General features: G+C 62.0%; 1 protein-coding gene across 3 annotated transcripts in view; it reads right to left on the reverse strand.

Annotated features, from left to right (window-relative positions):
* Nucleotides 1-12390, reverse strand: part of Tbcd (tubulin folding cofactor D) — a 121640-nt gene extending 109250 nt beyond the window's left edge. For all 3 annotated transcript variants that reach the window (XR_013435765.1, XR_013435764.1, XM_078041331.1), the window contains exons 1-2: nucleotides 12109-12390; nucleotides 10897-10947 (exon numbers count right to left, since the gene is read on the reverse strand). Coding sequence is in view for 1 of the 3 variants with exons in the window: in XM_078041331.1 (XP_077897457.1) it covers nucleotides 10897-10947; nucleotides 12109-12292 (235 nt within the window). In the remaining 2 variants the exon portion in view is untranslated. The remainder of the gene's footprint in view (nucleotides 1-10896; nucleotides 10948-12108) is intronic.
* Between the last annotated feature and the right edge of the window lie 2086 nt (nucleotides 12391-14476).

Below are 14476 nucleotides of genomic sequence, written 5' to 3' on the forward strand. Positions count from 1 at the left end.
CCGCCCCTCCACCACCTACCACCTCACAGGACATCTGCCCGTCCACCCTCACACTGCCGCCCCTCCACCACCTACCACCTCACAGGACATCTGCCCGTCCACCCTCACACTGCCGCCCCTCCACCACCTACCACCTCACAGGACATCTGCCCGTCCACCCTCACACTGCCGCCCCTCCACCACCTACCACCTCACAGGACATCTGCCCGTCCACCCTCACACTGCTGCATCTCCACCACCTACCACCTCACAGGACATCTGCCCGTCCACCCTCACACTGCCGCCCCTCCACCACCTACCACCTCACAGGACATATGCCCATCCACCCTCACACTGCCACCCCTCCACCACCTACCACCTCACAGGACATCTGCCCGTCCACCCTCACACTGTTGCATCTCCACCACCTACCACCTCACAGGACATCTGCCTGTCCACCCTAACACTGCCGCCCCTCCACCACCTACCACCTCACAGGACATCTGCCCGTCCACCCTCACACTGCAGCCCCTCCACCACCTACCACCTCACAGGACATCTGCCCGTCCACCCTCACACTGCAGCCCCTCCACCACTTACCACCTCACAGGACATCTGCCCGTCCACCCTCACACTGCCTCCCCTCCACCACCTACCACCTCACAGGACATCTGCCCGTCCACCCTCACACTGTCTCCCCTCCACCACCTACCACCTCACAGGACATCTGCCCGTCCACCCTCACACTGCCGCCCCTCCACCACTTTACCTCCTCAGTGAACATGCCTGTCCACCCTCACACTGCCACCCCTCCACCACCTACCACCTCACAGGAGATCTGCCCGTCCACCCTCACACTGCAGCCCCTCCACCACCTACCACCTCACAGGACATCTGCCCGTCCACCCTCACACTGCCGCCCCTCCACCACCTACCACCTCACAGGGCATCTGCCCATCCACCCTCACACTGCAGCCCCTCCACCACCTACCACCTCACAGGACATCTGCCCGTCCACCCTCACACTGCTGCATCTCCACCACCTACCACCTCACAGGACATCTGCCCGTCCACCCTCACACTGCCGCCCCTCCACCACCTACCACCTCACAGGACATCTGCCTGTCCACCCTCACACTGCAGCCCCTCCACCACCTACCACCTCACAGGACATCTGCCCGTCCACCCTCACACTGCCGCCCCTCCACCACCTACCACCTCACAGGACATCTGCCTGTCCACCCTCACACTGCAGCCCCTCCACCACCTACCACCTCACAGGACATCTGCCCGTCCACCCTCACACTGCCGCCCCTCCACCACCTACCACCTCACAGGACATCTGCCCGTCCACCCTCACACTGCCGCCCCTCCACCACCTATCACCTCACAGGACATCTGCCCATCCACCCTCACACTGCAGCCCCTCCACCACCTACCACCTCACAGGACATCTGCCCGTCCACCCTCACACTGCAGCATCTCCACCACCTACCACCTCACAGAACATCTGCCCGTCCACCCTCACACTGCCGCCCCTCCACCACCTACCACCTCACAGGACATCTGCCCGTCCACCCTCACACTGCAGCCCCTCCACCACTTACCACCTCACAGGACATCTGCCCGTCCACCCTCACACTGCCGCCCCTCCACCACCTACCACCTCACAGGACATCTGCCCGTCCACCCTCACACTGCAGCCCCTCCACCACCTACCACCTCACAGGACATCTGCCCGTCCACCCTCACACTGCCGCCCCTCCACCACCTACCACCTCACAGGACATCTGCCCGTCCACCCTCACACTGCTGCATCTCCACCACCTACCACCTCACAGGACATCTGCCCGTCCACCCTCACACTGCAGCCCCTCCACCACCTACCACCTCACAGGACATCTGCCCGTCCACCCTCACACTGCAGCCCCTCCACCACCTACCACCTCACAGGACATCTGCCCGTCCACCCTCACACTGCCGCCCCTCCACCACCTACCACCTCACAGGACATCTGCCCGTCCACCCTCAACTGCTGCATCTCCACCACCTACCACCTCACAGGACATCTGCCCGTCCACCCTCACACTGCCGCCCCTCCACCACCTACCACCTCACAGGACATCTGCCCGTCCACCCTCACACTGCAGCCCCTCCACCACCTACCACCTCACAGGACATCTGCCCGTCCACCCTCACACTGCAGCCCCTCCACCACTTACCACCTCACAGGACATCTGCCCGTCCACCCTCACACTGCCTCCCCTCCACCACCTACCACCTCACAGGACATCTGCCCGTCCACCCTCACACTGTCTCCCCTCCACCACCTACCACCTCACAGGACATCTGCCCGTCCACCCTCACACTGCTGCATCTCCACCACCTACCACCTCACAGGACATCTGCCCGTCCACCCTCACACTGCAGCCCCTCCACCACCTACCACCTCACAGGACATCTGCCCGTCCACCCTCACACTGCCGCCCCTCCACCACCTACCACCTCACAGGACATCTGCCCGTCCACCCTCACACTGCCGCCCCTCCACCACCTACCACCTCACAGGACATCTGCCCGTCCACCCTCACACTGCTGCATCTCCACCACCTACCACCTCACAGGACATCTGCCTGTCCACCCTAACACTGCCGCCCCTCCACCACCTACCACCTCACAGGACATCTGCCCGTCCACCCTCACACTGCAGCCCCTCCACCACCTACCACCTCACAGGACATCTGCCCGTCCACCCTCACACTGCAGCCCCTCCACCACTTACCACCTCACAGGACATCTGCCCGTCCACCCTCACACTGCCTCCCCTCCACCACCTACCACCTCACAGGACATCTGCCCGTCCACCCTCACACTGTCTCCCCTCCACCACCTACCACCTCACAGGACATCTGCCCGTCCACCCTCACACTGCCGCCCCTCCACCACTTTACCTCCTCAGTGAACATGCCTGTCCACCCTCACACTGCCACCCCTCCACCACCTACCACCTCACAGGAGATCTGCCCGTCCACCCTCACACTGTAGCCCCTCCACCACCTACCACCTCACAGGACATCTGCCCGTCCACCCTCACACTGCCGCCCCTCCACCACCTACCACCTCACAGGGCATCTGCCCATCCACCCTCACACTGCAGCCCCTCCACCACCTACCACCTCACAGGACATCTGCCCGTCCACCCTCACACTGCTGCATATCCACCACCTACCACCTCACAGGACATCTGCCCGTCCACCCTCACACTGCCGCCCCTCCACCACCTACCACCTCACAGGACATCTGCCTGTCCACCCTCACACTGCAGCCCCTCCACCACCTACCACCTCACAGGACATCTGCCCGTCCACCCTCACACTGCCGCCCCTCCACCACCTATCACCTCACAGGACATCTGCCCATCCACCCTCACACTGCAGCCCCTCCACCACCTACCACCTCACAGAACATCTGCCCGTCCACCCTCACACTGCCGCCCCTCCACCACCTACCACCTCACAGGACATCTGCCCGTCCACCCTCACACTGCCGCCCCTCCACCACCTACCACCTCACAGGACATCTGCCCGTCCACCCTCACACTGCCGCCCCTCCACCACCTACCACCTCACAGGACATCTGCCTGTCCACCCTCACACTGCAGCCCCTCCACCACCTACCACCTCACAGGACATCTGCCCGTCCACCCTCACACTGCCGCCCCTCCACCACCTACCACCTCACAGGACATCTGCCCGTCCACCCTCACACTGCTGCATCTCCACCACCTACCACCTCACAGGACATCTGCCCGTCCACCCTCACACTGCAGCCCCTCCACCACCTACCACCTCACAGGACATCTGCCCGTCCACCCTCACACTGCAGCCCCTCCACCACCTACCACCTCACAGGACATCTGCCCGTCCACCCTCACACTGCCGCCCCTCCACCACCTACCACCTCACAGGACATCTGCCCGTCCACCCTCACACTGCTGCATCTCCACCACCTACCACCTCACAGGACATCTGCCCGTCCACCCTCACACTGCCGCCCCTCCACCACCTACCACCTCACAGGACATCTGCCCGTCCACCCTCACACTGCAGCCCCTCCACCACCTACCACCTCACAGGACATCTGCCCGTCCACCCTCACACTGCAGCCCCTCCACCACTTACCACCTCACAGGACATCTGCCCGTCCACCCTCACACTGCCTCCCCTCCACCACCTACCACCTCACAGGACATCTGCCCGTCCACCCTCACACTGTCTCCCCTCCACCACCTACCACCTCACAGGACATCTGCCCGTCCACCCTCACACTGCCGCCCCTCCACCACTTTACCTCCTCAGTGAACATGCCTGTCCACCCTCACACTGCCACCCTTCCACCACCTACCACCTCACAGGAGATCTGCCCGTCCACCCTCACACTGCAGCCCCTCCACCACCTACCACCTCACAGGACATCTGCCCGTCCACCCTCACACTGCCGCCCCTCCACCACCTACCACCTCACAGGACATCTGCCCGTCCACCCTCACACTGCCGCCCCTCCACCACCTATCACCTCACAGGGCATCTGCCCATCCACCCTCACACTGCAGCCCCTCCACCACCTACCACCTCACAGGACATCTGCCCGTCCACCCTCACACTGCCGCCCCTCCACCACCTACCACCTCACAGGACATCTGCCCGTCCACCCTCACACTGCCGCCCCTCCACCACCTATCACCTCACAGGACATCTGCCCGTCCACCCTCACACTGCCGCCCCTCCACCACCTACCACCTCACAGGACATCTGCCCGTCCACCCTCACACTGCCGCCCCTCCACCACCTACCACCTCACAGGACATCTGCCCGTCCACCCTCACACTGCCGCCCCTCCACCACCTATCACCTCACAGGACATCTGCCTGTCCACCCTCACACTGCAGCCCCTCCACCACCTACCACCTCACAGGACATCTGCCCGTCCACCCTCACACTGCCGCCCCTCCACCACCTATCACCTCACAGGACATCTGCCCATCCACCCTCACACTGCAGCCCCTCCACCACCTACCACCTCACAGGACATCTGCCCGTCCACCCTCACACTGCAGCATCTCCACCACCTACCACCTCACAGGACATCTGCCCGTCCACCCTCACACTGCCGCCCCTCCACCACCTACCACCTCACAGGACATCTGCCCGTCCACCCTCACACTGCAGCCCCTCCACCACCTACCACCTCACAGGACATCTGCCCGTCCACCCTCACACTGCAGCCCCTCCACCACCTACCACCTCACAGGACATCTGCCCGTCCACCCTCACACTGCCGCCCCTCCACCACCTACCACCTCACAGGACATCTGCCCGTCCACCCTCACACTGCCGCCCCTCCACCACCTATCACCTCACAGGGCATCTGCCCATCCACCCTCACACTGCAGCCCCTCCACCACCTACCACCTCACAGGACATCTGCCCGTCCACCCTCACACTGCTGCATCTCCACCACCTACCACCTCACAGGACATCTGCCCGTCCACCCTCACACTGCCGCCCCTCCACCACCTACCACCTCACAGGACATCTGCCTGTCCACCCTCACACTGCAGCCCCTCCACCACCTACCACCTCACAGGACATCTGCCCGTCCACCCTCACACTGCCGCCCCTCCACCACCTATCACCTCACAGGACATCTGCCCATCCACCCTCACACTGCAGCCCCTCCACCACCTACCACCTCACAGGACATCTGCCCGTCCACCCTCACACTGCAGCATCTCCACCACCTACCACCTCACAGGACATCTGCCCGTCCACCCTCACACTGCCGCCCCTCCACCACCTACCACCTCACAGGACATCTGCCCGTCCACCCTCACACTGCAGCCCCTCCACCACCTACCACCTCACAGGACATCTGCCTGTCCACCCTCACACTGCAGCCCCTCCACCACCTACCACCTCACAGGACATCTGCCTGTCCACCCTCACACTGCCTCCCCTCCACCACCTACCACCTCACAGGACATCTGCCTGTCCACCCTCACACTGCCGCCCCTCCACCACCTACCACCTCACAGGACATCTGCCCGTCCACCCTCACACTGCCGCCCCTCCACCACCTACCACCTCACAGGACATCTGCCTGTCCACCCTCACACTGCCGCCCCTCCACCACCTACCACCTCACAGGACATCTGCCTGTCCACCCTCACACTGCTGCATCTCCACCACTTACCACCTCACAGGACATCTGCCCGTCCACCCTCACACTGCCGCCCCTCCACCACCTACCACCTCACAGGACATCTGCCTGTCCACCCTCACACTGCTGCATCTCCACCACTTACCACCTCACAGGACATCTGCCCGTCCACCCTCACACTGCCGCCCCTCCACCACCTACCACCTCACAGGACATCTGCCCATCCACCCTCACACTGCCGCCCCTCCACCACCTACCACCTCACAGGACATCTGCCTGTCCACCCTCACACTGCCGCCCCTCCACCACCTACCACCTCACAGGACATCTGCCCGTCCACCCTCACACTGCAGCCCCTCCACCACCTACCACCTCACAGGACATCTGCCCGTCCACCCTCACACTGCCGCCCCTCCACCACCTACCACCTCACAGGACATCTGCCTGTCCACCCTCACACTGCCTCCCCTCCACCACCTACCACCTCACAGGGCATCTGCCCATCCACCCTCACACTGCAGCCCCTCCACCACCTACCACCTCACAGGGCATCTGCCCATCCACCCTCACACTGCAGCCCCTCCACCACCTACCACCTCACAGGACATCTGCCCGTCCACCCTCACACTGCAGCATCTCCACCACCTACCACCTCACAGGACATCTGCCCGTCCACCCTCACACTGCCGCCCCTCCACCACCTACCACCTCACAGGACATCTGCCCGTCCACCCTCACACTGCAGCCCCTCCACCACCTACCACCTCACAGGACATCTGCCTGTCCACCCTCACACTGCTGCATCTCCACCACCTACCACCTCACAGGACATCTGCCCGTCCACCCTCACACTGCCGCCCCTCCACCACCTACCACCTCACAGGACATCTGCCCGTCCACCCTCACACTGCAGCCCCTCCACCACCTACCACCTCACAGGACATCTGCCCGTCCACCCTCACACTGCCGCCCCTCCACCACCTACCACCTCACAGGGCATCTGCCCATCCACCCTCACACTGCAGCCCCTCCACCACCTACCACCTCACAGGACATCTGCCCGTCCACCCTCACACTGCAGCATCTCCACCACCTACCACCTCACAGGACATCTGCCCGTCCACCCTCACACTGCCGCCCCTCCACCACCTACCACCTCACAGGACATCTGCCCGTCCACCCTCACACTGCAGCCCCTCCACCACCTACCACCTCACAGGACATCTGCCTGTCCACCCTCACACTGCAGCCCCTCCACCACCTACCACCTCACAGGACATCTGCCTGTCCACCCTCACACTGCCGCATCTCCACCACCTACCACCTCACAGGACATCTGCCCGTCCACCCTCACACTGCCGCCCCTCCACCACCTATCACCTCACAGGACATCTGCCCGTCCACCCTCACACTGCTGCATCTCCACCACCTACCACCTCACAGGACATCTGCCTGTCCACCCTCACACTGCAGCCCCTCCACCACCTACCACCTCACAGGACATCTGCCTGTCCACCCTCACACTGCTGCTACAACACACTGGAAACTACACTCACAGAAGCAGTGAGGAGCCCATCCATGTCTGTCCTAAATACGGAAAGGACCAGCCCTTCACAGCAACACTGTCCCAAAGGAAAGAGAATTCAGGGATCAGCAGAGCGCTAGCAACTCCCTGGCTCAGAAAGTTTAGGACAGATCTCACAACCCCTGCACAATCACTGGGGGCCCAGAGAGCCGATGACCCATACAGAAGGAACAGTTTCTCTCTGCTGCCCCAGAGGGCCAGTAAGAGAGTCATGGAGAACTAAAGATGGGCTTGGGTTTTGGCTCAGTGGTAGAGTGCTTGCCTAGCATGAAGGAGGCACTGGGTTCGATCCTCAGCACCACATAATTGTAAAATAAAGACATTGTGTCCACCTAAAACTTAAGAATAAATATTTTTAAAAAAAAACTAAAGAAAATGGGCCTGGTGACATAGCTCAGTTGGTATAGTGCTTAGGCCCTGGGTTTGATTCCTTAGCACCACAAAAAGAAAAAAACCTGCACTTCTAAAGAACTAAAGATAGGTCTGGGGTTGTAGCTGAGTGGCAGAGTATTTGCCTACCATATGTGAGGCACTGGGTTCAATTCTCAGCACCACATATAAATAAATGAATAAATAAAGGTCCATCAACAAGTAAAACTATAAAAAAAAAAAAACCACTAAAGACATACAGCAGGTTGGTTACACACACCTGTAATCCCTGAGGCTCAAGATGCTAAGGCAGCAGGACCATGAATCCAAAGCCAGCCTCAGCAACTTAGAAGCTCTAAGCAACTTAGCAAGACCCTGACTCAAAATAAAAAATGAAAAGGACTGGGGATGTGGCTCAGGAGTTAGGCACCCCTAGGTTCAATCCCTGGCGCACCACCCCCCCAAAAAAAAGAACTAAATATGTAAACGCATAAGTGAAGGGAAGAAGACTCTCAGAAGCTGGAAGGTAGGCACAACTGGTGGTCCAGCAGGGGGTGAAGCGTAGCACGTTGCCCTGGCAAGACCAGGTGTTTACACTGCAGCAGCCAACCCTACAGACCTAGCCACATTGGTATTTTCAATTTAAGTCAGATTAAAAATTCAGTTTCTCAGGGCTGTGGTTATAGCTCAGCGGCAGAGTGCTTGCCTTGCACTTGTGAAGTACTGCGTTTGATCCTCAGCACCACATTAAATAAATAGATAGATAGATAGATAGATAGGTAGATAGATAAATAAAGATATTGTGGGGCTGGGGATGTGGCTCAAGCAGTAGTGCGCTCGCCTGGCATGCGTGTGGCCCGGGTTCAATCCTCAGCACCACATACCAACAAAGATGTTGTGTCCGCCGAGAACTAAAAAATAAATATTAAAAATTCTCTCTCTCTCTCTCTCTCCCTCCTCTCTCACTCTCTCTTTAAAAAAAAAATTCTCTCTCTCTCTCTCTCTCTCTCCTCTCACTCTCTCTTTAAAAAAAAAAAAAGATATTGTGTCCATCTTTTTTTTTTTTTAATTTTTTTTTTTAATATTTATTATTTAGTTAGTTATCGGTGGGTACAGCATCTTTGTTTGTATGTGGTGCTGAGGATCGAACCCGGGCCGCACGCATGCCAGGCGAGCGCGCTACTACCTGAGCCACATCCCCAGCCCTATTGTGTCCATCTTTAAAAAAAAAAAAAAAAACTTTGGGGCTGGGGATGTGGCTCAAGCAACAGTGCACTCGCCTGGCATGCGTGCGGCCCGGATTCAATCCTCAGCAATAAAAAATTAATATTAAAAAATTCTCTCTCTAAAAAAAAAAAACTTTTAGAAAAAAATTCAGTTTCTCATTCACACTAGACATACACAGGTGCTCAAGGCCACATGTAGCTAGTGCCAGCCTTGGGGACAGCACAGATCTAGACCATTCTGTCAGTGAACAAAGTCCTACTGGACAACCCTCTCTGGAGAGGGAAAGCTAGAAGCTGAACTGGGAGCCAGCCCTGATAACAACAGCTCAGCAGGCCTGGAGAGGGCAGGAGGGGCTGCACAGTGCCCCTCAGGCAGAAAAGCAAGTCACCCAGCACTGAGGGCTCCCAGTCGAGCTCTCAAGAAGGTAACCCAACAGTCAAACAAGGTGGAGGGCTGGGGCTGTAGCTCAGTGGCAGAGTGCTTGCCTCACATGTGCGAGGCACTAGGTTCAATCCTCAGCTCCACATAAAAATAAATAAAGATACTATGTGTTCATCTACAACTGAAAAAAAATTTAAAAAAAAATAAATAACAAGGTAAAGAACTTCATCATCGTGCAAGAGACCAAAAAGTAGAGGACTCAGAGAGAAGCTAAGACCCCAAGGATCACTACAGAGAGCCAACATCTAACTCGGCACAAAAGAAAGAGGAGCATAGCAGTGACCACAACACCAGCGTCCCTGTACTGTAGGAGAACGTCTTCAGCCGTCTGTCTACAAACATTCCACCTAGGAAGAAAGGCCCAGAGCATGTCAATCCTCAGGGAACTGTAGGTCGGGACACAGGGGGCTGAAACAGGTGAGTTCACAAGGCCCACCTGAGAATCCTATCACTGGGAGAAGAGAAACTCAACATGAGCATGTGCACACCACAGGGCGTCTCTCATACAGGTCTGCACACCCCATCCTCCAGCCACAGACCAACCCCTGAGTGACAGAGCCCCATGTGAGCCTATGCACCTGCCCCTGCTGCCTCTCCAACCTAGCCACCAGGGCTATCTTCTCCTTCCCCAGGACAAAAAGAAAAAAAAATTTATCTGTATGAAATGGTCAAATATTTAAAGATATACACTGCAGGTCCAGATCAGTGTCTCCATCTTTAAAAATGGAGATGGCAGACACTCTCCTTAGCTGCTATGGGGATGGAATGGGGACCCGTGTGATGATTACCAGCAGGACACCCTGTGCCCAGACTTAACAAACTAAGACACACGCAAGAAGAAAAGTGTTCCCAAATAGCAGCAGGAGAAAGCAGCTCAGACACATCCGTGCACAATCTAAAGTCACACCAAAGGTGCACTAGAACTAGCTACCAGGCCCTCCAGCAAATAAGACCTGCACCATGGACACTTTACCCCGGTATCTTCTGGGAGTAGCACACACAGGAGCCATCACCATTCACAGGACTTTGTGGTCACCTGTACCTGAACCAACAAAATCATCAGTTTCAGTGCTTACCAAGGTGTGGGTCCAACAGATGAGGCTGCTCCTGGTACTTGTCCATTATTACTAAAAAGAAAATAACACGAATATTAACCATCCACACACTAAACATGCATGTGAGCCCTGGGGCAGCTCCCTCTTTCACATACACCAAACGTGCATGTGAGCCCTTGCAGCTAGCTCCCAGCACACCTAACTTCTGACAGGTGCCACACAAGGCCCTGGGGTGAGCAATCCACCATGCTCCAGCAGGCCACTGTGGCATGGTCTGCTGGTCACTGGCTCAGCACACCCTCCTCTTGGGTCCTCTTCTGGCACCACTGAATGCACCCTCCCTAACCAGGTCTCTCCCCACTCCGCCTCCCACTCACCCTCCAGGGCCCCCCTTCCCACTTCTGAGAGTCACCCCTTCCAAGCATTCCCTGCTCCCCTGCCAAGCATATCATGCACTGTGCTCTCCCATCCCTGCCAACCCTTCAACCCAGGACCCCACTGGCTCCTTATCCCCAGAACACCTGCTGTTCACCCCCCTCCCAGCTGCTAAAACCACTTTTTCCCAATCCATTGACTTCTCTTAATAGGGCAGCCTGACCATAACGCCCACTTCCCAGGAATGGGAAGGTGGGCCTTCACGGGTCCCTGGATTCATTTCACTCTCAGAACAGTTCTGTACCTGTTGCCTTATCATTAAGGCAAGTTTAGAGCAGCAGAACTGCTACTCTAGACATAACTAGACCAAGAGACAGAGACAGGGCTCGAACCCAGGGCCTGCGTCATCAAAACCCACACTCTTTCCACGGGATCCACCACCTGCCTCTGCCTCATTCCAAAACAAGGAAGACAAGAGAACAGGGTCCGCAAAAAAAAAAGGAAGAAGAAGAAGAAAAGAAAGAAAGAAATGGTTTCACTTAAGTGCAAAACCCTGACTGAAGGACGCAGGCTCATCTGGCAGGCCGTGGAGGACTCAGGCTAACCAGGAACCTAGCTCCAGCGCTGCCCGCCACGCGCCCTCGCTCAGCGCGGGTCCTCCCCGCTCCAGCGCTGGCCGCTGCTCCCGCTCCCTCCCGGGGCACAGAGGCCCCGCAAAGCGGCGCTTTGCCCGCTCCTGCAGGGCGGGGCAGGAGCCCACGCTCCCGGGTGCGCGCCGCAGCTACACGCGAGGCGAGGCCGGGGTCGGGGTCGGGGTCGGGCTGCCCCCCTCGCCTGCCCTCCCGGTCCGGCCCGCACCGCGGAACCGCTCCTCCGCCACCTCCCGGGCTGCGCGCTCGCCATGCACCGCCCGCAGGCGGCCGAGCAGCGCGCGGGTCTCCTCGCTCTCGCCGAACGCTTCCAGGGCGGCGCCGCGGGCCAGCGCCTCATCCTCTGCCTCCTCCCCCGCTGCACCCGCCACAGGCAAGTCGCTTAAGGCCATCCCGGCACCGGCAGAGGACCAGCACCGGGCACTAGGATGCAGCCCGGCAGCTGCTGGCTCCGCCCCGCGACCTCCGACCCCGCTACGAGGCGCGCCAGCCGCCAAATGGGAGCGCGTGGAGGGGGCGGTGCCCGATGATGCGCATGCGCCGGAAGTCAGCAGGCCCGGGAGGGCGGAGCCCCAGTGCCGAATGACCCCCAACGGGGAGGGATCTGAGCTCAGGGGAGGGGTAGGGGGCGGGGTCTGTGAGCGGGGCGGGGTCTGTGAGCGGGGCGGGGACGGGGAACTGGGGGACTGCGCACGTGGAGACTGAGTTCACGGGGGCCGCGGGAGGGAGCCAGGGCGGGGCCTGGATGTGGGGCGGGGCGGAGCGGTGCGGGAGGCCAGGGCGGGGCCTGGATGTGGGGCGGGGCGGAGCGGAGCGGTGCGGGAGGCCAGGGCGGGACCTGGATGTGGGGCGGGGTGGAGCGGAGCGGTGCGGGAGGCCAGGGCGGGACCTGGATGTGGGGCGGGGCGGAGCGGAGCGGTGCGGGAGCCAGGGCGGGACCTGGATGTGGGGCGGGGTGGAGCGGAGCGGTGCGGGAGGCCAGGGCGGGACCTGGATGTGGGGCGGGGTGGAGCGGAGCGGTGCGGGAGGCCAGGGCGGGACCTGGATGTGGGGCGGGGTGGAGCGGAGCGGTGCGGGAGCCAGGGCGGGGCCTGGATATGGGGCGGGGCGGAGCGGAGCGGTGCGGGAGGCCAGGGCGGGGCCTGGATGTGGAGCGGAGCGGAGCGGTTCGGGAGGCCGGGGCGGGGCCTGGATGTGGAGCGGAGAGGTGCGGTGCGGGAGGCCAGGGCGGGGCCTGGATGTGGGGCGGGGCGGAGCGGATCAGTGCGGGAGGCCAGGGCGGGGCCTGGATGTGGGGCGGGGCGGTGCGGGAGGCCAGGGCGGGGCCTGGATGTGGGGCGGGGCGGAGCGGAGCGGTTCGGGAGGCCGGGGCGGGGCCTGGATGTGGGGCGGGGCGGTGCGGGAGGCCGGGGCGGGGCCTGGATGTGGGGCGGGGCGGAACGGATCAGTGCGGGAGGCCAGGGCGGGGCCTGGATGTGGGGCGGAGCGGAGCGGTTCGGGAGGCCGGGGCGGGGCCTGGATGTGGGGCGGGGCGGTGCGGGAGGCCGGGGCGGGGCCTGGATGTGGGGCGGGGCGGAGCGGATCAGTGCGGGAGGCCAGGGCGGGGCCTGGATGTGGGGCGGGGCGGAGCGGGAGGCCAGGGCGGGGTCTGGATGTGGGGCGGGGCGGTGCGGGAGGCCGGGGCGGGGCCTGGATGTGGGGCGGGGAGGTGCGGGAGGCCGGGGCGGGGCCTGGATGTGGGGCGGGGCGGGGCGGGAGGCCGGGGCGGGGCCTGGATGTGGGGCGGGGCGGTGCGGGAGGCCGGGGCGGGGCCTGGGTGTGGGGCGGGGCGGAGCGGATCAGTGCGGGAGGCCAGGGCGGGGCCTGGATGTGGGGCGGGGCGGAGCGGGAGGCCAGGGCGGGGTCTGGATGTGGGGCGGGGCGGTGCGGGAGGCCGGGGCGGGGCCTGGATGTGGGGCGGGGCGGAGCGGGAGGCCGGGGCGGGGCCTGGATGTGGGGCGGGGAGGTGCGGGAGGCCGGGGCGGGGCCTGGATGTGGGGCGGGGCGGTGCGGATCAGTGCGGGAGGCCAGGGCGGGGCCTGGATGTGGGGCGGGGCGGAGCGGGAGGCCAGGGCGGGGTCTGGATGTGGGGCGGGGCGGTGCGGGAGGCCGGGGCGGGGCCTGGATGTGGGGCGGGGAGGTGCGGGAGGCCGGGGCGGGGCCTGGATGTGGGGCGGGGCGGGGCGGGAGGCCGGGGCGGGGCCTGGATGTGGGGCGGGGCGGTGCGGGAGGCCGGGGCGGGGCCTGGGTGTGGGGCGGGGCGGAGCGGATCAGTGCGGGAGGCCAGGGCGGGGCCTGGATGTGGGGCGGGGCGGAGCGGGAGGCCAGGGCGGGGTCTGGATGTGGGGCGGGGCGGTGCGGGAGGCCGGGGCGGGGCCTGGATGTGGGGCGGGGCGGAGCGGGAGGCCGGGGCGGGGCCTGGATGTGGGGCGGGGAGGTGCGGGAGGCCGGGGCGGGGCCTGGATGTGGGGCGGGGCGGTGCGGGAGGCCGGGGCGGGGCCTGGATGTGGGGCGGGGCGGAGCGGATCAGTGCGGGA

This window comes from Ictidomys tridecemlineatus, chromosome 3, assembly GCF_052094955.1.
Source record: "Ictidomys tridecemlineatus isolate mIctTri1 chromosome 3, mIctTri1.hap1, whole genome shotgun sequence".
In the NCBI taxonomy this organism is placed as follows: domain Eukaryota; kingdom Metazoa; phylum Chordata; class Mammalia; order Rodentia; family Sciuridae; genus Ictidomys; species Ictidomys tridecemlineatus.